General features: G+C 36.7%; 1 protein-coding gene across 5 annotated transcripts in view; it reads right to left on the bottom strand.

Annotated features, from left to right (window-relative positions):
* ZNF438 (zinc finger protein 438) overlaps positions 1 to 27,476 on the bottom strand; it is a 186,886-nt gene that overhangs the window by 28,881 nt on the left and 130,529 nt on the right. For all 5 annotated transcript variants that reach the window (XM_058436571.1, XM_058436572.1, XM_058436573.1 and 2 more), the window contains one exon: positions 5,742 to 5,809. In XM_058436571.1, coding sequence (XP_058292554.1) covers positions 5,742 to 5,778 — 37 coding nt within the window. In that variant the 5' untranslated portion in view covers positions 5,779 to 5,809. The remainder of the gene's footprint in view (positions 1 to 5,741; positions 5,810 to 27,476) is intronic.

Genomic DNA, 27,476 nt, shown 5'->3' with positions numbered 1-27,476 from the left:
ATAAAAGACCTAACTGATACTAAGTCCAAAATAAGTAAGGTCTTTTCCTCAAACTTGAAGAATGATATGAGTATTAACTAGCTCCTCCCTAAGTATGCCTTACTTGAGTTCTAATATCCTTATTCACGAATACCAAAATGTTAGGTCTGTAAGCTGTAAGTATATACTTTTATGTCTGCAAGACATAGAATACATTTTTAGACAGTATCATAACCATTTTTTATTGAATCAGAAAATCTAGGGGTTTTTTAAAAAGATTCAAATATGAATTCACATGATAGACAGTAATGGCTGTGGTTGTGCAGTCAAATCATGTAAAGATTTGGGAACTTAGTAGTAGCTGTACAGCACATGTCCAGCTAACTGCAGTGGGGGCAAAGGGGGCAGCTAACACAAAGGGGGCCATCTATGTGTCTGCCTCAAACCATTTGCTCTCTCCACCCCGACTTCTTACTTTTATGAAATAGAAATGACACTCACAATTTGAAAGCTACCTTTAAATAATACAAATGTTATGACAGAGTTGAGAAAAGTGGTAGAAGAACTGTGTAAGAAAACTTCTCTACCTGCAGAAGACTTGTCTAGGAAATGGCAAACTTAACTGTAAGGCTGACAAGTGACTAAGAATTGAGAGACTCGGCCAGGCACGGTGGCTCAGGCCTGTAATCCCAGCACCTTGGGAGGCCGAGGTGGGCGGATTACGAGGTCAGGAGTTCAAGATCAGTCTGGCCAACATGGTGAAACCCCCTCTCTACTAAAAATACAAAAATTAGCTAGGCGTGGTGGTGCGCTCCTGTAGTCCCAGCTATTCGGGAGGCTGAGGCAGAAGAACCACTTGAACCCGGGAGGAGAGATTGCAGTGAGCTGAGATTGCAGCACTGCACTCTAGCCTGGGCGACAGAACGAGACTGTCTCAAAAAAAAAAAAAAGAGGCCAGGTGCAGTGGCTGACGCCTGTAATCCCAGCACTTTGGGAGGCCAAGGCGGGCAGATCACGAGGTCAGGAGATTGAGACCATCCTGGCTAACATGGTGAAACCCCGTCTCTACTAAAAATACAAAAAATTAGCCAGGGGTGGGGGCGGGCACCTGTAGTCCCAGCTACTCGGGAGGCTGAGGCAGGAGAATGGCATGAACCCGGGAGGCAGAGCTTGCAGTGAGATGAGATCGCGCCACTGCACTCCAGCCTGGGTGACAGAGCAAGACTCCATCTCAAAAAAAAAAAAAAAAAAAAAAAAGGTTGGGTGCGGTGGCTCACGCCTGTAATCCCAGCACTTTGGGAGGCCGAGGCAGGCGGATCACGAGGTCAGGAGATTGAGACCATCCTGGTTAACACGGTGAAACCCCGTCTCTACTAAAAATACAAAAAATTAGCCAGGCGCAGTGGCGGGCGCCTGTAGTCCCAGCTACTCGGGGGGCTGAGGCAGGAGAATGGCATGAACCCAGGAGGCGGAGCTTGCAGTGAGCCGAGATTGCGCCACTGCACTCTGGGCTGGGCGAGAGAGCGAGACCCCGTCTCAAAAAAAAAAAAAAAGAATTGAGAGACTCCAGTAAAACAGACTCTCACTTGACTTAAATGAAGATTCCTTCCTGACCAATGAACAATGTGACTTGCATTAACCAACCGTGTAGGAACTTAAACTTCATTCTGACTACCCAAGGTACAAACTTCAATGGTAAATTGGCATAATCACAGTGAACTACTTCTTAGCACATAAGACACATACATTGTCCCTGTCAGAGAATCATTTGGTGATACTGCTTACCTGTGTGAGTTTTCTTACATGGCAAGTAAATAAATTCACTTGCATTTTTAATCAGTGTGGTGACTTTGTCTTTCTTTCACCAAATCTAAATAGTTGGCCTTATTATGTTGTTTTCATGCCTCTTTTTTGAAAAACACAGTTTGGTTCATCATTTGAAAATATCAGACAAAAAAAGGAGGTTATGGAAAACTGAATCCTATCCCTAAATCCTGAAAGAATGACATAGAAAATTGCAACAAAATAAGTCTCATGAACTTCTCAAAATTCTATAAATTATATTCTCACACAGAAAGGAATAACAATGACACTAGGTTATAATAGAAAAATCTATAATATAGTATAACTTATCGTTAGAGTGATAGTACAATGTTAAATCTCTTTATCTGAAATTAGGTAACATTTAAATAGAAGAAACCAGAATTTCAAATTTGTTTTCTCCATTAATAATGCTGCCAGTTCTTCCCAGCTTTAAACCCCCTGGCTTAAATTCCACTTGCTTGACTTGTACATATATGTTAATATCCTAAACAAATGTCATGTCTTCCATTGTGTTTCCTGACCAGCCTCAAAATCTCTGGCTTAACCAAAACTGTCCTTTCATTCTGATTTTCAAAATATGTCATACTCACTTCTAGTACAGCATTAGTCATGCTTTATTCTAATTAAGGACATGCATATATGCTGTTCCAACAGGATTTTAGAGCCTAAAATCATACAGGCTCTGTATGATTTACCTTTGGATTCTTCATAGCATCTGATAGTTCCTCGTATGAATTACCTTGGTGATCATTAAACTTGCTTCTACCATATGAACTTTGTTTGGGGACAGTATGTTAGTACAGCATATTTTCCTTAATTTAAGGCTTACAACTCTGTTGGTAATGTCTTATCTGAATTTTATACAGAAATGCATATAATATGTGTGTATGTGTTTATAAGTTGGAAATTCAATGGTATCATAATTTATAGCTAGCCATCAATGGTTTGTTAAAGAAATCAATCTGCATTTAATTAATAAATAGCATGTGCCCAGCAAACTTCTCATGTCAAATTATGTACGTGCAATTAAACAAATATATATGTAACATATTACATATATATGTGTGTGTGTGTATATATATATACACAGATATATATATTTAGAGACAAGGTCTTGTTCTGTTGCCCAGGCTGGAGTGCCATGGCATGATCATAGCTCACTGCAGCCTCAAACTCCTAGGCTCAAGCAATTCTCCTAGCTCAGCCTTCCAAGTAGCTGGGACTACAGGCATGAGCCATCACGCCCAGCTAATTTGGAAATTTTTTTGTAGAGATGGAGTCTTGCTATGTTGCCCAGGCTGGTCTCAAACTCCTGGCCTCAAGTTATCCTCCCACCTCAGCCTCCCAAAGTGCTGGGATTACAGGTGGAAGCTGCTGTACCTGGCCATAAATGATATTTGATCATAAACAGAATCATAATTAATACATCTGATGCTTTTGTTAAAAAATATTAATATTAATCTAAGATACACAGATGGCATTTGAATGAATGAATGAGTAAATGAATGAATAACTGGGCAATTCTTAGGACTTACACATACTCACATATATTATTTTTCCTTATTGATGTAATTTTCCATAATTTAAGTTATAATTTCTGCTCACTTTGGTTTAAAATGGCTTTAAGCATTCATATGTGTAATTAAGCATAGTATGTTTGATGACAGAAAGAGGAGATGATCAAAAATTATTAGAAATAGTCTTTACAAATTATAAATTCTCATAGAAATATTCTTTATAAATTAAATATTCTTTATAAATATATATTCTCTATAATTTATATAAATATTCTTTATAAATTTTATGATAGATCTGAGTTCAAATCTTGGATCAGTCACTTACTGGTTGGTGGTCTTGGCAAAAAGTACCTAATCTTGAACTTGTAAAATAAGGTTTACGTCTAACTTATTGTGAAGATTAAATAAAGGATGTAAAGTTGTAGGTAGAATGATTATCACAATGGAGGCACATGATTGAGGTTTTTTTAAGCTATTATATATCCTCTGTCAAATTCCAGGATTGGGCTTAAGCATCTTTAGTCCCAGAAAAGACTGGTGAGGAGGTTTACTTCAGCTCTGGGTAGGGCCAAGGGGTCTTACTTTCTGGTCAATGGAGGAATCCAAGCTTATGTGATAGCCTAGAGAGGAAGGCATCAGAACAAAACAAACTGTGATGAGAAGCAAAGCAGCCAACAGGTGTGAGTGCTTTCTCCCTCTGTATCAGCCAGAGCCAAGTACCTCGTTGCTTAGTTACTCACATAGACTCACCTTTCTAGAGCCTGAAAGGAACACCTAGTCATTCTCGATTTTTAAATGAGAAAACTGAGGCTCAGGGGCAACATAACTTTGCCTGGGGTTCCACAGCTGGTTGGAGGCAGGTATGGAATGGAGTCCAGCTTTCCTGATACTTGTTCCATTATTTTTTCTCCTAAGCCTCTCCTTGCTTGCTTGGATAAAAGAAGGTAATACCAGCTAGGACACTGAATTTCAAACCCTTGATCAGCTACCTAGTGGTGCACAAATCTTCCAGAGCATATATACCAGAGAACACTCAAGGAAAACACATGCTCTTTATTTCTAGTTGGGGTTTTCCCATCTCCTTTCTTGCCTTAGTGTTCCTGGCTGGATTTTGCGTGAGTCTCAAGGACTCTCACTCTCTCTTCAGATCAACTCCCGGATAAGAATCAAACCAAGGGGTCTGCTTCCTGCTTACTCCCCCATGGGTCCCCTTGGACCATGTTTGGCCTTCCAAGGCCATTAGGCATCCCAAGCAAGAGGCGGCCTCATGGCCATCTCACTGACCAGTCTCAAAGATGAGGAGGTCCCAGATATTAATAATAACCATTAAGAATGGTAGTTTTATCATCATATAAGTGCCGACTATGCAAACAACAATATGCTAGGTGATTTACATATGCTATTTCCTTTAGTCTCCACATATCCTGTAGAGTGGAACTTATTATCTTCATTTTATAGATTTACAGATGTAGAAGCTGAGGTCAAGTGATACACCTAAGGTTTTACAGTTAAGTGGTAGGACTGAGTTTCAAATCCAGATTCCATGCGCTTAAGAGTTATGATACTACATTTCTCATTGATAGAGAGATCAAAGAGTGTTTGCTCTATTTAAGGGTGCTTCATAACAAATTCCCTTCTTTCACTAAAAGCTACATGTTCCACTAAGGCAGCCTAATTTTGCCTCATTAAAGATATGCCTTTTTTCTCACACATGTCAGAACTTCTCTTCCGTGTGGAAGAGACTAGATGGGGCAGGGAAAGACTGGTATTTCTCCCTGGGATTAGAGTGTACCCTTTATGGTGAGGGTAATTTAATTACTCTTGATTAAGAAAGGACTCTACCTCTACCTGGAGGTCCAGGTTCTTCTGGAAGGTCCAGAAGTGCCTGTTAAAAAATCATTATTTTATTTTTTATACATTGTGTAGAGTAAAATAGTTTTTCTATTTCTTTTTAAATGGATTATCAGGGGAAACAGGTCAAAGAAATGTATACACAAATTCTGTAGCCTCTAAGTGTATGTCTACAGATGTGTGTATGAATATATATGCATATATTCTTCTACTCACTAAAATACTTGTGTTATTTTGCTTCAATAAAGCCAATACTTTTTAATTTTATTGATATCTGTTAGTGCCAGTTAACTGCCAGTGAATAAGCAGGGCTCTGTGAGTTTTGGGTGGAATGAGATGGCCGGGCTCTCAAGGCACTATAGCCTAGAAAAGGAGACAGGTACTTAAAACCCAGGAATCCATATACACTCAAATTATTTACCAAAAGAAATGAGTTTTCATATATAATTATAATTTTTGTTTTTAATTCTAGGAAATAAGTTATCTTATGATTAGAGGCCAATGACATTCAATGTATCAAATTAAAACTGTAACAGACACATCACCATTTTCCTCAGCAGTTTATCTTACCTTCATCTTTTGGTGGTACTGATAAAGAATTCTGCATTATGATGTACTGGACTTGAATAGTATCTTTCCTAAAAATAAGCAAGCACAAATAAGTATTAGAAAGTAATTGAGAGAGCATGTTAATGCATACTAAATATAGAAATTGTAAGCTGTTTTTTAAAGTTTGTTTTATAACTACATGAGTAATAAGAAATGGATTGAGCTCTTAAGAATTGATGTTTTTATTTTCTTCTCATTTTTCTACAAACAGGATTTTATTGAATGTACTAGAATGGGCTTGGGAGACAGATGCAATGACACATCAGGGGCCTTACTCACATTTCTGCTTTCATGGGGTCATGTGTAAGTAGGCAAAGTTAGGATTCTCTGAATATGTACTCTCTGATAATTGCTTCATATATTTTAAGAAGAAATAACTAAAATGCTTAACAGTATAAAGGTAATATAATTGCAATATAATCATTTGATGAAATATAACTCAGTCATTAAAATGCAACTGTGAAGATTATGTAGCAACATAAAAAATGTTAATGATGCGATGCACTGGATGAACATGGATGAACATGCTAAATGACGGACACCAGCATTACAAATATACAAAAAATAAAGGCACAGGAAAACACATGGAAGAAAATATGTCAATATACAAATTTACAGTGTGTTTGGTGATGGAATTACAGGTGTTCTCCCCCATTCCCCACATTTTAGCTATTTTCAAAATTGCTCTATTTAAGGGTCCTTCATAACAAATTCCCTTCTTTCACTAAAAGCTACATGTTCCACTAAGGCAGCCTAATTTTGCCTCATTAAAGATATGCCTTTTTTCTCACACATGTCAGAACTTCTCTTCCGTGTGGAAGAGACTAGATGGGGCAGGGAAAGACTGGTATTTCTCCCTGAGGTTAGAGTGTACCCTTTATGGTGAGGGTAATTTAATTACTCTTAAGAGAGGACTCTTAATGTAGTGTTCCATATTAATAAAACATCTGAATAAGACAATTCGAATCTTTGAAAAATAGAAGTAAATGTTTTTATAAGTTCTTAAACAAAAAAGTGTTTCTAGGTATGACACCAAGTACAGAGCCCATTAAGGTAAAGACTGATGAATATTTCTATTTAAAATTTTAAATATTTTTAAAGTAAGAAAACTGGACAAAATTAAAAGGCATGATTCCTACTTCTAGCCAAGATGGAGTAACAGAGACCAGATTCATGCTTCTGCCTGAAACAACCAAAACACAGACAGAATATATGAAACAATGTTTTCAAAACACTGAACATCAGTGATAGATGCAGGAGGCAGAGAAATTCTAGGGAGACAGGGGCGGGTCCCCGGTGAAACAGCACCTTCAAGTCAAAGTAGCCTGAAACCTGCTGCCCAAGGTGAGACCTTCTATCCCTGTTTGCCTGTTGTCTCCTGATTGGTTCTTTCTGAATAATGTCTTTTTACCAATCGAATGTTGCCTTTTCCAAAACTACCCATGGCTTGCCCTGCCCCCCACCCCCAATTCTGTGCCTATAAAGACCCTGGACTCAGTCAGTAGAGGAGAGAAGCAGCTTGACTGGAGAGAAGCAACTTGACTTCAGAGGGACAGCTGGACTTCAGAGGAGAGATAGCTTAACTTCGGAGAGACGCTCTGACTTCAGGGAAGATTACCTGACCGTCCCATCCCCTTTCCAGCTCCCCTCTCCACTGAGCCGTCCATCGCTACATAAAATTATCTGCCTCCACCATCCTTCAAGTGTTGGCACGACCTCGTTCTTCTTGGACACCACACAAGGGCTTGGGACCCACTGGATGTAGGTACCCAAAAGAGGCTGTCACACCCGCCCTTTGCCCTTGCTGGCAGAGTGTAGATGCCCCACGTGACAAGACAAGGGGCCCACTGAGCTGATAACACACTGCTGTCCACAAATGGCAAAGCTAAGCTAAGAGGGCATTGTAGCATGCCCTCTGGGATTTTGGGTATCACAGGCACTCCCACCTGAGCACCACCGCAGGGTGTGCATGGAGCTTGTTCCTGCCGGCACCCAAAGCAGCCAGCCTGATCTCGCTCATTTGCTCACATGCTCCCTCCTGCAAGGGGTTGGGTGTGGCAGGCTGAGTAAACAGGGCACCCCCATTGCAAATCTGACAAAGGGGTCGAGAAAAATCCTGCATCATCAGGTCAAGAAAAACCAATCCCTGAGAGCCAGGAAACAATTGCAATGAGCCCTATGGAAACAACTGCGATGAGCTCTATGTGAGGAAAGATCCTTGCAGAGATTTCCAGAATACTGGAAAAGAGAGCTACATACAGACAGATCACAACAGAGAGGGTCCTCCCTGGGTTATTTACCTTTGTAATGATCAGGACAGGCAAGTGAGGAAAACACCCCAAGACCAGGGAAAGATCCAAGGTATACTACAGTCACAGAAGAACAGGAATATTGCCTGTTCCCATTAGCAAGGGTAAAAAACCTCATAATTCACAAAGGAATGGGTAGAGTACACAGAAGAGTCTTGCCTTAGTAGGGGGGAATAGTTAATTCTAGACTGTGCATTTCTCTGGTTTCACATAAATCTTAAAGCAAGACATGAAAGAATCAAACTGTTTCAAACTATTTTAACTATGTACCAGAACAGATCACAAAATATTTATACAAATACAAAAATATCTACCACCCAATAAAGTAAAATTCATAATGACTGACATCTAACAAAAATTATCAAGCATGCACAAATGCAGAAAAATATGATCCATAATTTAGAAAACAATCAAAACTGACCAGGACTGACATATGTTAGAATTAGCAGACAAGGAAATTAAGTGTATAACTAGATTTCATATGCTCAAAATGTTAAGTACAGGTAAAAAAGATATGAAAAAATTCAAATAAAATTTCTAGAGATAAAAACTATAATGTATAAGATGAAAAATATACTGCATGAAATTAATGGCACATTAGACATGTCAGAAGAAAATATTAGCAAATCTGAAGGCACAGCTATCGAGACTACACAGAATGGAGAAGACAGTAAAATTAAAAAAACAAAAAACAAAAATCAGAATCGAGAGCATCAGTGAGCAGCAGGCCAACTTTAAGAAGATTAATATACTAGTATTTGAAGACGAGAGAGATGGAAGGGCAAAAAAGTTATTTTAAGAAAGAATGGCAGAACATTTTCCAAATTTGATGAAGCTGTGAACACACAGATCCAAACATCTCAAAACACTGATTCATGAGAAACATGAAACCATGCTAAGGTATATCATTGCCAAACTGCTCAAAACTAGGGGAAAAAAAAAAAAAGTTTTTAAAGCACCCAGAGAAAAAGGCACATTGCATATAAAGGAACAATGATAAGGATAACAACACATTTCTTACTATTAATAAAATGATGCAAGTCTGGCTGGGCGCGGAGGCGCACGCCTGGAATCCCAGCACTTTGGGAGACTGAGGCGGGCGGATCACTTCAGATTGGGAGTTTGAGACCAGCCTGACCAACATGGAGAAATCCCGTCTCTACTAAAAACACAAAAATTAGCCGGGCGTGGTGGTGCATGCCTGTAATTCCAGCTACTCGGGAGGCTGAGGCAGGAGAATCGCTTGAACCCAGAAGGCAGAGGCTGCGGTGAGCCGAGATCGTGCCATTGCACTCCAGCCCGGGCAACAAGAGCAAAATTCTATCTGAAAAAAAAAAAAAAAGAAAAAGAAAAAAACAAAAACAAAAATAATGTAAGTCTGAAGACAATAAACAATAATAACAACTGTAATCTAGAATTCTTAGAACTCTAGGCCCTGATGTCTTCTCTGGTGACTTCTACTGAATATTTAAGGAAGAAATAATACCAATTATATATAAATCCTTCCAGAAAATTGAAAAGGAGGAAATGTTTACTATCTAAAAAGTCAGCATTATCTAGATATCAAAACCAGACAAATCTATTATGAGAAAAGATTCCTATGGCCCAATATCCCTCATAAGCACAGATGCAAAAGTAATAAACAAACTTCTAGCAAATCAAATCCAACAATATGAGAATACATCATGACAAAGTAGAGTTATCCAGGAATACACAATTGGTTTAACATTCAAAATAAATGTAATTTACCATCTTAATATGTTATAAAAGAAAACTACATGATTATTTAAACAGACACAAAAATTGTATGTGATAAAATCCAACATCCATTACTGATAAAAAAAAAAAAACCCTTTATAAATTAAGAATAGAAAGGAACTCCTCACTCTGGTGAAACATATCTTACGAGAAATCTAAAACTAAAATCATGCTAAATAATGAAAGACTGAATGCTTTCCCTCTAAGTTCACAAACAAGAAAAGGTTATCTATTCTCACCACTTCTACTCAACCCTGTATTGGAAGTTCTAGCCAGTGCAATAAAGCAAAAATAAATAAAATGTATTCAGATTGTGAAGCAAGACTTAAAATGGTCTTTATTTGCAGATGACATGATTGTCTAATTAGAAAATTCAATAGAATCTACAAAAAAAGCTCTTCTAATAACTGAGTTTAGCAAGGTTACATAATACAAGATCAATATGCAAAAATAAATTATATTTTTGTATCCTAGAAATAATCAGAAATTGAGACAATAAGTCAGAAATTGAGACACCATTTATAACAGCATAAAAATTAAATAATTAAGGATAAGCCTGGCAAAGTATGTGAAGGATCTATACACTGAAAATTAAAAAACACTCATAGAGAGAAATTTTAAAAGATCTAAACAAATGAAGAGATACATACCACATTCAAAGGTTGGAAGGCTCAATGTTGTTAAAATGGCAATTCTCTTCAAATAGATATAGATTCAATGTGATCCTAATCAAAATCCCAGTACTTTTTGTAGAAATTAACCAATTGAATTTTTAAAATTCACATGAAAATAGAAAGAGCTCAGAATAATCAAAATTTTCTTAAAAAAGAAGAAAGAAATAGGACTAATGCTACTTTAGTTTCAAGAAAGAGACATACAGATCAATGCAACAGAATAGAGAGTCCATACATATATCCACACAGATATGTATTTTCCTGAAAGTCCAAAGGGAAAGCTGTGGAACATGAATAGTCCCTTCAACAAATGATGATGCTTTCTCTATATGCAAAAAACAAAAAAGAACCTTGAGCCAGACTTCACACCATATACAAAATTTGAAATGCATCATATACCCAAATGTAAAACACAAAACTTCTGAAATATAAAACTTCTAAAAGAAAATCCTGTGCCCTTTAGTCAGGCAAAGGTATTTTAGACATGGCATCTGAAACATAATCCATAAAATAACAAACTAATATGCTAAACTTCATCAAAACTGCAAACTTCTGCTCTTCAAAAGATACCAATAAGACAATGAAAAGACAAGCCATAAATGGGAGAAACTATTTGAAAATAATCTGGTAAAGAAATTGTATATAAAAACTCTCAAAACTAAATAAGAAAACAAATCTCCCAATTTATAATGGGCTAAAGAGGTGAACATACACTTCTCCAAAAAAGATAACACGGCTTGCAAATAAGAACATGAAAAGATGTTCAACATCACTGGTTATTAAGAAAAGATACACCTGCCTTAGGATCCAGCTAATCCCTTCCTTCCAACCCAAGAGAAACGAAAGCATATGTCTATACAAAAACTTGTACAAAGAATGTTCACAGCAGCTATATTTGTAGTAGTTCCAAGCCAGAAACAACCCAAATGTTCACCAACAGATGGAATATATAAACATACAATGGAACATTATTCAGCATTTTAAAGGAACTGTTGATCTACATCACAACAGAAATGAAAAAACATGATGCTATATGAAAGAAGATAGACATTAAAGAGCAATACTCTATGATTCTACTTGTATAAGATTTTAGAGACTGTAAACTATAGTGGCAGAAAGCAGATCGATGGTTGCCTGGGGACAGGGGAGACAGAGGTTGGGGGAGAGACTCTATAAGCAGACCTGAGAAACATATATCCATCCACTGAGGTGAAGAATATATTCATTATCTTGATTGTGATTAAGGTTCCAAGGGTATATACGTATATCAAAATTTATCTCATTGTACTTTAAATATATGCAATTGACTGTATGCCAATCATATCTTAATATAGCTGTTAAAAATTAAAAGGTAAATATTGGGAAAACATTTAAAAATTCTAATAAACCTACAGACATACATTTATTCATTTAACAGATGTTGTTTGCAGTATTACTATGCACTCTGGAAAAGACATACTAGACATGGTTCTTGTATTCTTGTCTAATATAAAAGAAATAACAATGAGATGATGCTCCACTATAAAAATGAGTAAGGACTTAAAAAATTTATAAAAGACAACATTTAACAAGTAATTATCAGAAAGAATGTTAAGACTTACTAAAAATCAAAGAATTGCAAATTTCTAAACTACTACTACTTTTTTGCCTCTAAATTGGCAGAAAAATGATAATACAAACTTTGGGGGAAGTCTGAGGAAAGGGGTATGCTCATTTACTTCCTGTATTATAGTTGGTACAAACTCTCTGGCAATGTGCATCCTGAGCCTTATAATTCTGCATTCCTTTTGGCCCAGACCTTCCTTCCTTCCACATGTAGGAATTTTGCTCAAAAAATCATCATTGTAATGTGTAAAGCCATCATCATTATCATCATCCTCATTACCTTTAAAGAAATGTTAAGGGTGCTATTTAAAATATACAAAAAATGTAAAACTTAGAATTAGGGTGTATTTTTTATAATAAAGCCATTTTTAAAAATGTTTCTTAAAATATTAAGAAATACAAAAATTGCTTATGACATGTTTTTGTATAAAAGGGCTGGTAATAGCCATGCACTGTGGCTCACACCTGTAATCCCAACAGTTTCGGGGGCAGAGGTGGGAGCATCGCCTGAGCCCAGAGTTTGAGACCAGCCTGAGCAACACAGTGAAACCCATCTCTACAAAAAAATACAAAAATTGGCCAGGTGTGGTGGTGCGTATCCATAGTCCAGATACTCAGGAACCTGAGGTGGGAGGATCCCTTGACGACAGGAGGTTGAGGTTGCAGTGAGCCCTGACTGTGCCACTGCATGCACTCCAGCCTAAGTGACAGACTGAGACCCTGTTTCCACTCCAAAAAAAGTGTTGGTTACAGAGCAGCATGGTTCAGTTATTTTTTTCATAACTCAAGAGAAAAATTACCCAATATTAAAAGTATGTATCTCTCAGTGGGGCACTAAAGTGCTACATAATCTTCCTTTTTATGCTTATAAAGTGATATTACAAAGTTTCCCCAATGAATAAATATTGCCTTTGCAATCAGAAAAAAATGTTTTTATTTTCATTGTTTTGAAATACTATGTTAGGAGTGCCATCAAAATAATTTTAACTGTATTCCTAGTATCTTGGTATTTCATGTAGGACACCCACTCAAATGAAGTTGTATTGTCTTTTGTCTTTTGCTGTGACATAAAGCATTGCTGCATTTAATTCTATTATAATTATTAAACATGAATAAATTATGTAATACATATACCTAACACTCATTAAAAAATTTTTGGATAGTTACAATATTGCATCCTCTGATTTGATCCTCTGATTTGACTGGATAATAGTATAAATATACTAGAGGAAAATATGCATTAAATAGTTACATAAAATCTAATAGTATTTAATAAACCTTATACTATGATTCCTTGAGTAAGTGTGCATTTTTACTCAAGGAATCATAGTATAGCACTAACAGCCACTGCATCCTTCATAGTTTATAAGGAAAAACCTCTGAAAATTATAATCTGACTTTTCTTACTTAAATTGCTGAAAAGTATATTAAATAGAAAAATCTATCAGAAAGGAATAAAATTAAAGAATGCGAACAGCGAATACAATCAATTACAGCAAGATCTAATACAATGTGCTTTGTAAATCACTGTTACATGATTACTTTTCATTTTAGTTAATAGGCCATATTTAAAGAGAGTTGATTAAAAATGAAAATTAGGTGAATTGGTTACTTGACAAAGTGACAGCTTGATGGTGCTATAAATGAAAATTTTTCCATTTATTCCTTATTGAAGAAACCTAAGGCAGACACTGCTTTGTCTTTGTTATGCTGCTTTGCTAAGGTTCCTAAAAATAAATGTAGATAAAGAAACATAAGAGAATAAAAGAAAATAATTTGCTCCATGCTCAACATGCTGATTAACTTTAACCCATGTTGTGAGTACGTGTATAAGTGCATGCTCTTGTATGTGTATGTGGCCACCAGTCACAGAGTTGCAATGTAGATGTCAATCTAGATTATTATTTCTAGGAAACTATTTCCTAGGGAATAAACATGTCATATATCATCACACTGACATACTGTCATTCAGATAAATGCCATAATATAATAAATTTGGCCAGGATAACTTAAAACATGCAAATGTAAAAAAGGTAATGAGTCTTTTAATGTCTCAGAGCTGGTAATTCATAACAGGATTTTCTTTATATATTAAGATAATGTTACTAACCTACTTTGATTGGGCAGCTGCTCTTTTCACAGGCCATCTTCCAGTTTTGATTCTACTGTTATGCTGTGCCTCCTGATTTTCAAGTGTAACAGGTTGATAATCACACAAGACCTTAGTTTCAGGCTAGAACCAGTCAGCGAAGCCATAGATGACAGCTTCACCTAGATTGTATTCTACACTGTAGCTCATTTGCAACAAATGCTACTATGTGCTAGACCTACCACTAGGTAATTCACAAACACCTCATCCTCATATGAGGATCTGCACTGTTATCAAGTTAAGAAACTGAGGTGCTCAAAGAAAATTAAGCAATATTCACACCAAGTCAATATTTCTCCAGCCTAAATCACTGGAGTGATATGGACTACCTTATAGGCCAGGGACCACTGAAATTATTCAAGCTAGCCAATGTTAAACAGCTTTTCATATCCTACCTTGTCTTTCCCGGGGAAACTACAACAAAGGCTCTGGGCCATGCTTTCCCCTGGCTCCTTCTGCCTCCTGACTGACCCAGGTGCTTCTCCCCATGGCTTTGAATGGTATGCTGTGCCCCCTCCTCTAAGGGACTGTAAGTAATAAACTCTTTTGTTTTTTGAGACAGAGTCTCACACTGTTGCCGGGGCTGGAGTGCAGTGGTAAGGTCTCGGATCACTGTACTCCAGCCCAGATTCCTCCTCTGGCTCCTGGGTTCAAGCGATTCTCCTGCCTCAGCCTCCTGAGTAGCTGGAATTACAGATGCCAGCCACCACGTCCAGCTAATTTTTTGTATTTTTAGTAGAGACGGGGTTTCACCATGTTGGCCAGGCCGGTCTCGAACTCCTGACCTCGTGATCCGCCCACCTCGGCCTCCCGAAGTGCTGGGATTACAGGCGTGAGCCACTGCGCCCGGCCTAAACTCCTCTTTCAAAGGCAGTTATCTCCTGTCACTTTACCACACCTGACTAAAACAAACCCAAGTACATTTTAAAAAAATCACCCTATTGAAAATACATAATATCATCTCAAAAAGTCCCCTTGTGCCCTTCTGTAATAAATTTCCATCCCTCACCCATGGCCCCAGGCAATCACTGATACTTTCTGTCACTATAAATTAGTTTTGCTTGTCCTAGAATTTCCTGTCATTTCATATACATCAAACAGTGACTATTCACTTATGATGTGTATCAGTAGATCATTCCTTTCTGTTGCTGAATCATATTCCATTATATGAATATAACACAATTTTTTAATCCATTAACTGATACGCATTTGAGTTGCTGCCAGTTTTTGGTTATCACGAATTAATATAAATATAAATGTGTGTGTCCAAGTTTTTGTATAGATAAATGTTTTAATATCTCTTGGGTAAAAACCTAGGAGTGGAATTATTTAGTGGTCTATTAAGCATGGACCACTTAACTTTAGAAGAGATTGCTTGTTCTCCATAGTGGTTGTACTATATTTCATTTATTTAAAAGAACTACCTCTTCTAAGCAATGATGGAATTTATGTTTCTCAAGAGCAAGAGAACCCAAATACCTTCAGCTTCAGGCCCACTTTAGTTATATATTATAAACACACACACACACACACACACACACACACACACACACACACACACACACACACACACACACACACACACACACACACACACACACACACACACAAATTTAGCTTTTATTTTAGGTTCAAGAGTACATGTGCGGGTTTGATATATAGGTAAACTCATGTCATGGGGGTCTGCTGTACAGATTATTTTGTTACCCAGGTACTAAACCTAATGCCCAATAGTTACTTTTTCTGCTCCTCTCCCTCCTCCCACCCTCCACCCTCCACCCTCAAGTAGGCTCCAGGGTCTCTTGTTCCCTTCTTTGTATCCACGTGTTCTCATCATTTAGCTCCCACTTATAAGTGAGAACATGCAGTATTTGGTTTGCTGTTCCTGCATTAGTTTGCTAAGGATGATGGCCTCCAGCTCCATCCGTGTTCCTGTAAAGGGCATGATCTCATTTTTTTTATGGCTGCATAGTATTCCATGGTGTGTATGTACCACATTTTCTTTATCCAGTCTACCACTGATGGGCATTTTAGGTTGATTCCATGTCTTTGCTATTGTGAATAGTGCTGCAATGAACATATGTCTGCATATGTCTTTGCAGTAGAATTATTTATATTCATTTTGGGGTATACCCAGTGATGGGATTGCTGGGTCAAATGATAGTTCTATTTTTAGGTTTTTGAGGAATCATCACACTGCTTTCCACAGTGATCGAACTAATTTATACTCCCACCAACAGTGTATAAGCATTTCCTTTTCTCTGCAACCTTGTCAGCATCTAACATGCACACACACATATATACGATAATATCTAATAGAAGCTTATAGTACATAAATCTTGACTAATAATAGTACTCATCATTTGCTCAATTGTAATAACAGTATTCTTCATTGGTTCAACTGTAATACTTATCTCAATCTGTCCTATTTCAGAAATAAAAACAAAATTCTCAAAATGTTACTAAAGCTTTAGAGGAGCTAAAACTTAATCTACAGAATAAATTTTAATCCATGTAGTAAATTCTTAATGCTTATATTGAAATTTGCATTAATACAATGTATCAATGTTTGGCAATCATCTTCCTTCCCTAAATGGCTGCATGCCGCTAACGGGTTTGATTAAAAACAACTCCCGTCCCCTCCCCTCCCTTCCCCTCCCTCCACTTCCCTCCTCTCTTCTCTCCTCTCCTAAGTCACACTCTGTCACCCTGGATGGAGTACAGTGGCACCATCTTGGCTCACTGCAACCTCCACCTCCCGAATTCAACTGATTCTCCTGTCTCAGCCTCCCCAGTAGCTGGGATTACAGGCGTGTGCCACCACACGTGGCTAGTGTTTGTGTTTTTAGTAGAGATGGGGTTTCACCATGTTGGCCAGGCTGGTCTTGAACTCCTGACCTGAAGTAATCTGCCTGCGTCGGCCGCCTGAAGTGCTAGGATTATAGGCGCAAGCCACCATGTCCAGCATCAACATATATTTCTGAACGTCAGCCAATGAACTAGACTCACCCTTAATTTTAAGGATCGTATTCCTGCCCAATCTCAGGTATGTAATGAGTTAAAAACCTGGGGAACTGAGTGGGGAGATGTACATTTCTAACTGAAACTTCTTAGTGTATGATCTTGGACAAATCATTTAATCTTTTTTTCCATTTCAGTTTCTGCTCATAGAAGGTAAGAGATAAAATACTTAACTCTTTTTGCTGGAGAAAGGATTAAACTGGATACTATATGCTGCAATGCTTTGTAAAAACATTACTCAAAAAACAGCATATTACATTACATGTTAATAAAGTTCTCCAGAATTCTTTAAAAAGAAATGTTTATTATCATCTTTGGCATTTCCCCCCCCCCCCCAAAAAAAAAGAAATGTACTAGAATATACTTAGAAGTACAAAAAACATTATTTCCAATTGTATGATCTAATCATTGACCGTCATAAAATACATGCACATACAGGCACCTGTGTTCCTTAACATGTATTGCACGTATGACTGAACTTGGTAGGTTAAGAATGTTTAAGAGGGCATTTTTCTGCCTCAATAAAAATCTATTAGGAAAATATGTTCTAGCCTAGATCCTCATTTTTCCTTCATAGGTTTTCTATTCATTTTCTTCCAACTCATCTGGTTCTAACTACAATTGCAAATTTATATTTCAATTCCCACGTTCCAGGGTGAAATGTTCTCTCCTTCCTACATATCTCTAAATGGCTACCTCCAAACTCAAGGCAGCTCCTGCCTCCAAATGTGCTCCTCCTCTATTTTCTAAAGCCATTGTCTTTGCTCTATGGGCACCTTTACTGCCTTAGGTCAGGTCCTCACTGCTTGTTGCCTGTATTACAATCGCTCCTAAATTGTCTTCCTGCCTCCAGTCTAATCTATTTTCTCTGATGCAACTAGAATAATCTTTCCATTTTTACCTTGCAATCTAAAAAAATTCAAGTCAAGTAAACATTTCTATACAGCTTATTATTTTGAAAATGCAGTCATCATGTCCTCTTCCTCAGAGACATGCACTCTGAATTCTTAAGAGTTGATTATTCCAGCATTTATACCTCCATTATCATTAATAACATGCTCATAATTTCACTTCTTGATTGTTCAATTTGGGGCATTATCAACTGATGTCCCACAATGGAGGATGAAGATTTACTTTCTCTCTCATCAATAAAAATGTCGGATAATTTTTGCGAGTACACAATTCCAGGTTGAAAATTAAAGCCAATGTTCCACTGTATTCTGGTTTCCAATGTCGATGTGAAGAAATCCAAAGCCACGGTGAGTAGTCCTTTGTATATAATTTGCTTTTATTGTGGAAACAATGTTTATAAACTTCACAGTGAAGTGTCTCAGTCTATTTTCTTCCACTTTCCAAGTGTTTGGTGGGGCCTCTTAATCAGAAAATTTGTACATTTCAATTCCTGGGATATTTTCTTCAATTATTTTTCAAAGATTTCCTCATTTACTTTGCTCTGCTCTCTTTTTTTCCCCCTTGAATTCCTATTATTGAAATGTTGGGCTTCCCTGGCTGGTTATGCTTTTCTCCTCTTTATTATGTTTTGTTTTCTATTTATTAATTTTTGCTCTTTCTGGAAAAATTCCTTAACTTTACCTCCCAGTGTTAAAAATGTGTTCCATCTGTGTTTTTTAAAATTTGAAGCAATGTCTTATTAATTCTGCCATTAATATACTTTTCTGTAACTAAAAGTGACAGATAATTAAGTTTATTTGATTTGTATAGATTGCTTGGTTGTGTTTTTAGAAGGACTGCAGCACTCTTAAAATAATTTAAGAAATTTATTTTATGTAAAAGTAAAAATTGTCCTAGTCTCTTGAATTTATCTAACATCAGGTTTGGGGGCCTTTCAGATATATCAATATTAAGTTTCACTAACTAAAGACAAGTCCTAGGAAACACTGATTTCCAATATTATCTATAAATACAATACAGTGACTATGCTGCCATAGTGCATTTTAGTTAAGTCTAGAAAGACCCACGTTTGTGGCAAATTTTAACAAACAGGCCTATCCTCTGTTTTCTTATTTGTTCGAATGTCTAGGATACAGATATAAGAAAAAGATTTGATTCTTTCTACATCAAGCAGAACATCCTTGGAATTTCTAGCCTGGATTTTCAATGCTAACAAAATGTTCAGAAGGCATTCAGGCCAGTGAAGTTACCATCACAACAAAGATGAACGCTTTTCAAAAAAGAATTGCATTATTTGCTAATAACTGATACTCAGCAGCAAAATAAAAACCATAAAATAAAGAGGCTGTCATTTATACTTCCATAATATAGACATGTATTGTGAAATTGTTCTTTATTTTGTTTTCCTCAATCAATCTGGCTGGCAGTGCTTTGATCAGTTTGGATTTAATTCACTGCTTTGAAATGATCACATTTCCACCATTTTTGCTGGGGATACATTCCAAGATCCCAGTGGATGTCTAAAACTGTGGATAGTACCAAACCCTATATATACTGTATTTTTTCCTATACGTACATACCTATGATGAAGTTTAATTTATAAATTAGGCACAGGAAGAAATTAACAACAATTAATAAGAAAATATAACAATTATAACAACATATAATGTGTGAATGTGAACACATATATAACAACATACAAAGGTTATGTGAATGTGGTCTCTCTATCAAAACTCTATCTCATCATACTGTATCTCAGGTAACTGAAATGAGAAGAGAAACCACAAATAAGGGAAGACCATTGCATTTATATATTAAGCATTTACTTACATTGCTACAGTCTTCAAAAACTGCTTTTTAACATTCTGTTTGTATATTGATTAAAAACATAAGTACCAGTCCAAAAAAAAAAAAAAAGTTCAAGCACTAAAAAAAAGAATAAATTGAAAAATAAGCCTCCTTCTCATTCTATTCCACCAGTTCCCCTCCTCAGAGGCAACAGCTCAACAGCTCTTTGCATCTTTCTGGGCATCCTTTCAGAAATGGTTTTATGTTTACAGAAACTAACACATAGAAATAAGCTCTGTCCCCTGTCCGCATTTCCATACTGAAGCAAATTATACACGCTGTTCTTTTTTCACTTAATATATTTTTGAGAGTTTGCTATCTCAGCACTCATCAAGCATCTTCATTCTTTTTAAAGAGTGCATAGTATTTGATTGTGTGGAACCATTATTTTTTAACCCACTGGTTGACAATTAGATTGTTCTTAGCCTTCTGCTCTTACAAAGCTACATACAGTCTGTACCCTTGCATGTACATCTTTGCTAACATGTGGGAAGTCTATCTGCAGGAAGTCACAGTAAAAAATTTCTGGGTTGACTTAACATTTTTCTAGATTTTGCCAAACTGTCCTTCAAAGAAGTTGCACTGATTTATCCAACAACGCATGAAAGTGCCCCAAAACTACCACTTGCAAAAATTGCCTTAGGAATTTTTCAAATACTCAAAATGTTTAAGGATTCGAACATGCCTATGTAATTGTCTCAACTTTAGCTGAATATGCAAACATTGCATTTTGTTGAAATATATAAACCATGAAAATCAAGTTTCCCATCTCCAGGACTTAGAAGGGTGATTGTTTATGGGAAGTCCCACCAACAAACTAGAAATGGGAAAAGGAGTCTGTTGCAAGAGACAGTGCTGCTGCCCAACATCACCAAATGGAAGTGAGCATTAGTGTTCATGCAGCATGACCCATTAGTTTGTATCAACATTTTCTTGCTATGAAAATGAAAACAAATTGATTTCCTAATTGAAAAAGTCAAACCAGATAACATAATAAGAGAAAACATTGTTACATATTTGAAAAAGTAGCCTTTTAAAAATGTTTTTCTTTTTAAAACATTACAGGTATAGTTTTAAGATGATTTTATAGTGTAAAAATCATGTTCCTTTATCTAAGATGAATGATGTCTTGACTGAGGTGCTACCAGCTGAGGATATGTGAACCCAATTAACCCAATTTTTAACTTGTCCATACTAAGTGGTTTATTTTAGATGTACACTGCTCCCTAAATCCTTTAGGGTAAAACATGGAAAAACCATAAACAGGCTATAAAGGTCATGACATTAATTTTGCTGTCATTATCATACCTTCAGAAGGCATTCAAAACTAAAAAAGTCTTATCCTCTGGGAAGGAAGGCAAATCTGAAACTCATTATGGTAGTTATTATTGTAATACTATTAAATTAAACACTGTGACCCTAGCTAAATTTATTTTGGTACATTTTGTTAATGAATAAAACTACTCAAATAATACTGTACTGTTGCACACAGCAAAATGGTACATCAGAGGACTAGAACAAAGTAACCACTCAAAAACTTGAATTTTCATTAACCTAGAGCTTAACTGGAACGTTTAATGTATTAATAAGCATCCATGGACTCTCTTTGCAGAAGATGCTCTATTTGTTACACAGGTTTATTTAAGAAGTAAAAACTTCACATGGGTAGAATAACCATTGCTATTTATTTAAACCCAAAAGAAAATAAAGAGGGAAAATACCTCAGTAGCTTCTTTTTCTGAATAAGTTTTTAAGAATCAAACTGCTTCGGGTGTTTGGAGGACAAGATGGTCCAGAGGCAACATCTAAGCTTAATAATTTCCTGCCAGTTCAGGTTCCTACCGTCTTACCGACACCTGGCCTGAGCACCAGGTAGGAGAGGAAGCCACCGACCCAGCATCTGGGAAGTATTTAATGTGTATGTCCTTTAGTGCCCGGAAACCAGAATCATAGCCACACTGACTCTGGCAGGCTCACTGTGATCCTCGTAAATGCTGGAGGACAGCAATCAGGGCTGAGGACAGTGAATACTGAGCCTGGGTGGGTGGGGAAGAAAAATTAGGCAAGGAGAACTATCAACATCTGTGTAGGACTAAGGATCAAGAGAAAGATGAGTGAGTCGCAATCACAAAAGCAAGAAAAAGTAGGAAGAAAAAAGGAACAACGGCAACATTATTATACAAGGAGAAATAGCATTTGAAGAAAAAAATCACTTAAATTCCAGTTTCTTTAAATATCTCAGAAGACACAAAAAACCATTCAAGCACTGGTTCATATACTCTTGCAGTTAGAAAAGATGCTTATAGTACTTTTTGTGCACGGCTGATAGTCTTGATAGTTTATAACTACTAATTGGTATAAATGGCCATGTTGCTAGTCAACTGCAATAGTTTATTAAAATTTAGGTTGAGATAAAGTTAAATATTTGAAGAGCATCTTTATTTCTCTAAATTTGAAAGTTAACCTTAGAACAAAAATTTCTAATTGGTCTCTGTTTAGAGGTGTTAGCTGACTATGAGGCATTACCACATAGGAAAGATGAGAAAAATCAGAATGCAGAAGGCCCTAGAGGACCATTTTTTTCTTGCAAGGATTTGTTAAATAGTTTACTTGTGGATACTCAAGGATCCCAATTAAAAGGATACAACTAGGTGTGCTTTCCTCCTCCTTTGTTTTCCTATATTTGCCCATGTCCCCACAGTCTATTTCTAGATCCACTCCTCCAACAGCATTTTGTACTCCAAATGTGTACATTTTCACATTAGTGGATGAAGCAACACTTCAAGTTAGGGCATGATGGTGCTAGCCAAGAGTTCCCTTTCAGGAAGTAGTCATCTTTGTCTTTGCAGTAGTTATTTTACAATTATTTAAATATTTCATTACATTTTGTTCTTACTTTAGAAAAATTAGTTTGGGTGTTTGGAGATGAAAAGATGAAAAGTAAATGTGACTGAGATGACACCAAAAACATAGGCAGCAAAGGTAAAAATAGATAAACTGGACTATATCAAAATTTAAAACTTCCATGTATCAACAGATACAATCAGAGTGAAAAGGCAACTTACAGAATTAAAGAAAATATTTGCAAATAATTATCTGATAAGGGATTAATATCCAGAATATATAAAGAACTCCTATTACTCAAAAAAACCCAAATAACCCAACTTAAACATGAGCAAAGGATTTGTACAGACATTTCTCTAAACATGATGTACAAATGGCCAACAAGCATATTAAAAGATGTACAACATCACTAATTAGAAAAATGCAAATCAAAACTACAATGAGATATCCCCTCACACTCAATAGGATGGCTACTATTTAAAAAACAAAACCCAGAAAATAACAAATGTTGGTGAGGATATGGAGGAATTGAAACTCTTATTTACCATTGGAAATGTAAAATGGCGCAGAAACTATGGAATACTGTATAGCAATACCTCAAAAAATTAAAAATAGAATTAACATATGGTCTAGCAATTCCACATCTGTGTGAATATCAAAAAGAACTGAGGCCAGGCGCAGTGGCTCACGCCTGTAATCCCAACACTTTAGGAGGCCGAGACGGGCGGATCATGAGGTCAGGAGATCAAGACCATCCTGGCTAACATGGTGAAACCCCGTCTCTACTAAAAATACAAAAAAATTAGCCGGGCGTAGTGGCAGGCGCCTGTAGTCCCAGATACTTGGGAGGCTGAGGCAGGAGAATGGCATGAACCCAGGAGGTGGAGCCTGCAGTGAGCCGAGATCATGCCATGGCACTCCAGCCTGGGCAACTGAGTGAGACTCCATCTCAAAAAACAAAAAACAAAACAAAACAAAAAAACTGAAAGCAAGATCTCAAAGAGATATAGGCACATCCATGTTCATAGCAGCATTTTTCACAGTAGCCAAGAGGTGAAGCAACTCAACTGCCCATTGACAGATAAATGGATCAACAAAATGTGATACATACATACAATGGATTATTCAACTTTAAAAAGAAAGGGAATTCTGACACATGCTACAATATGCATGAACCTTGAGAAGACTACGTTAAATGAAATAAGCCAGTCAGAAAAGGGCAAACATTGTATGATTCCATATATATCAGGTATCTAGAGTAATTAAATTCAAAGATAGACAGCAGAATAATGGTTTCTGGGGGATAGGGGGTTGTGGGGAGGAGGGGAGGCCAGAAGAGAAGAAACCAGGGAGAAATTGGGAGTTGTTTGATGGGTACATGGTTCCAGTTTTACAAGATGAAAAATTCTAGAGTTTGGCTGCACAACAATGTGAATGTAATTAACACTACTGAAATGTACACTTAAAAAGGGTTAAGAAGGTAAATTTTAAGTTATGTGTTTTTTACCACAATAAAAAAAGTAAATGTGATCATAGTAGTGATATGAAGCATAGGTCTTGTAAACAATATAAATTTAGGCAAAAATGGCAATCACTCAGGGCGTTTTATGTGGCAAGTCTTTAACTTTTACTGGAAGCATACTTGACTTAAGCCAGGCATGTGCTCAACTGTAAAGAAAAATGATAAGACTAGAGAACATTTACAAAGCACACAATATTTATAACAGACATACATCTATGTCAGAAAGAATGACATATTATTTTTGAATTGTATAACGTTTTACTAGTACTCTGGTAAAGGAGTATCTTCTTAGCATATGTCTTTTTGTTTGTTTTACGTTTACACACTGTATATCTGGGTAGTTCTTTGAGGAACATATTTTATACAAAAGTAAATACTGCCTATAGAAGTATTAGCTTTTCAGGCCATAGGATATCAACACAGCCACTCTGAAGATTGGATCTGGTTAACTTCTTTCTATATTCCCCCCAATACTATCACCCCATGTTCTCTGGTGAGTTTATCAGAAAGGCAGGGAGTTTCAGGTAATCTTGTTCATAAGGCCATCTTAGTATTAGCAGCTAACAAAAGATCCAGTGCTATAGAGCAAGTGCTTCAACAAATAACATCTTCTCAGCTCCAGATTGGTCCTGGCAGAGGAGATTCCTGACCTCCCTTAAATCTACCACCACCCAGCCACCTCCACTCCCCAGGTTCTGGCATTAACAAAGTTGGCCTGAAAACAGGAGGTTAACCCAGTGGTTCCAGATTACAATTATCAGATGAAAATATGAGATCACAGAGATGAGCTGTAAACCCCTAAATTAGCTTTGAGATTAAAGCAGCAAGGTCATTTCCTCCTGGGGTCTTCAAGACCTGGGTCTGTACTCGCAACACTGACAGTGAGACAAGCAGATAGTGGTGAGGACATGTGGGGGCAGTGCCTTGGGGCACACAGGGCCTCGTGGGGTTGCTTGTGAAACAGTTACTTGAAGGATCTAAACTGCTGACAGAGATTGTTCACCTCCAGACTGCATCCTCTAACAACAATCACACAGCATTAAACTTGAAACTGAAATACAACGAATGCGAAATCTGTTATCATTTTGGTATACAATCTTAAATAAAATTAAATACAATATTAAATATAATATTACAAAATCAATTGTTGCTGCTGTAAATTCACTAAGCATTTGGCTTCCTCATGAATGATTAGTTTGGGGGGTTAACTTTAGTCTAAGTAAAGGCATATAATAGTAACAGGATGATTTCAAGAGGTAAGAAATTGCTAAGGGTGGTAGCCTCTGGAAAAAGAAGAATTGGAAAGAAAAATGACTATGTATACTTTTTTGTAAACCTTTTGAATGTTCTACCTTACAGAATACAACTTAAAACAGCAGTATCAACAATGAGAACAGCAAGAATAGAGTAGATCTAAGGGAGAGAGGTGGTTCTCAATCAACACTGCTAGGGAAAGATGTCCATAACATCATCTTAAGTGAAGCAAGCTGTGGAACAGTAGGTATATTCTGATCTCCTTTGCCTTTAAAGGAAAAAAAAGTTGTATTCTCACAGAGAAGCATCAAATTATCAACAGTGGTTACTTTTGGGGTTTGACTTGGTGGCACTTCCACCTTTAATTGGGTATAATACATGTATGTGTGTGCATAAACACACACATATATAACTATATTGTATATATTTATGTAATACATACGTAACTACATAACCATCTATTTTCATACTAAAATAATAACCATTCTAAAAGGAGGGAAAACACCTAGTTAGATTCCACTTTAAAAATATATTTCTGTTTAAGAACAGGTATTTTGATTTTCAAGTAGTCTTTTTTCCACTTTTGGTATTTTCTGCATTCCAATTTCAGGGTGACCATTACACTCAATATATAATTTCCTGGCAAAATCAAATGTGTAAAGTCCATCCATCAATCATCCAACATAGCAATTTAGTAGATTGTGCCTGTATCAATAAGAGTGACACTGTATGTAATTTCCTATAATTCTCATTCAATACTTTTTCTAAACTCAAAATAATTTCAACTTAGTAACAGATCTTTAGTTAAGGATGGATCTTCAAAATCATCACAAATTTTTTAAAAAATCCGAAGAATATTCTCCACCTTCTTCAGATTAGTTAAGGTCCTGTTATTCTGTATTTTCTTTGCACAATTTAATTCTCCTTTCCCAAAACTGATCACACTTATATTAACTTCACATCTATCTTACTCACCAGACTCAAAACTCTACAGGGGCAGGGTGGAAGTCTGTCACATTCTTTTTTTTTTTTTTTAAATTATTATTATACTTTAAGTTTTAGGGTACATGTGCACAATGTGCAGGTTTGTTACATATGTATCCGTGTGCCATGTTGGTGTGCTGCACCCATTAACTCGTCATTTAGCATTAGGTATATCTCCTAATGCCGTCCCTCCCCCCTCCCCCAACCCCACAACAGTCCCCGGAGCGTGATGTTCCCCTTCCTGTGTCCATGTGTTCTTAGCTTCAGGACCTTGGACGAAGTCTTTCAAAACTATTTGATGAATTAACTTTGAATGATATAAACCTTAAAAAAAAGGAGTTACAAGATTTTGCAAATATTCAAGGGGAAAGAAGATGCTAAATAAAGATTATATAACTAACCAAATAAGAAAGATCCACATCATACTTAGAAACAGCACATAGATAGAAGAAAGGGTTATTTGCCTAAATGATTGGTATGACAAAATTAAAGCACATGTTCTCCAAGTACAACTGCTAAAAGCCTCCAGAGTTTGGCTACCTTATAAATACCAGGCTTTCAGTCACAAAAGCAAAGGCTTTAAAGAAATAATCACAAGTAACTTCCAAAATGGGATTATAATACTATACTCTTAAGGTACATTATCATTGAAAAACATTAACAGGCTGTTTCAGAATGCATTATATTTCAATAATCTTTTAAAAATGAAACACAGAATAGCAAATGTACTGAACCTCCTCCCCACCCCCCCCCCCCCCCCCACACACAGGGCACATAAAGTCAGACTTTTGTTTTGACAACTCTTGAGACTAATCC

This window comes from Hylobates moloch, unplaced genomic scaffold, assembly GCF_009828535.3.
Source record: "Hylobates moloch isolate HMO894 unplaced genomic scaffold, HMol_V3 SCAFFOLD_3, whole genome shotgun sequence".
Taxonomy (NCBI): Eukaryota; Metazoa; Chordata; class Mammalia; order Primates; family Hylobatidae; genus Hylobates; species Hylobates moloch.
This window is presented reverse-complemented; position numbering and strand designations above follow the sequence as displayed.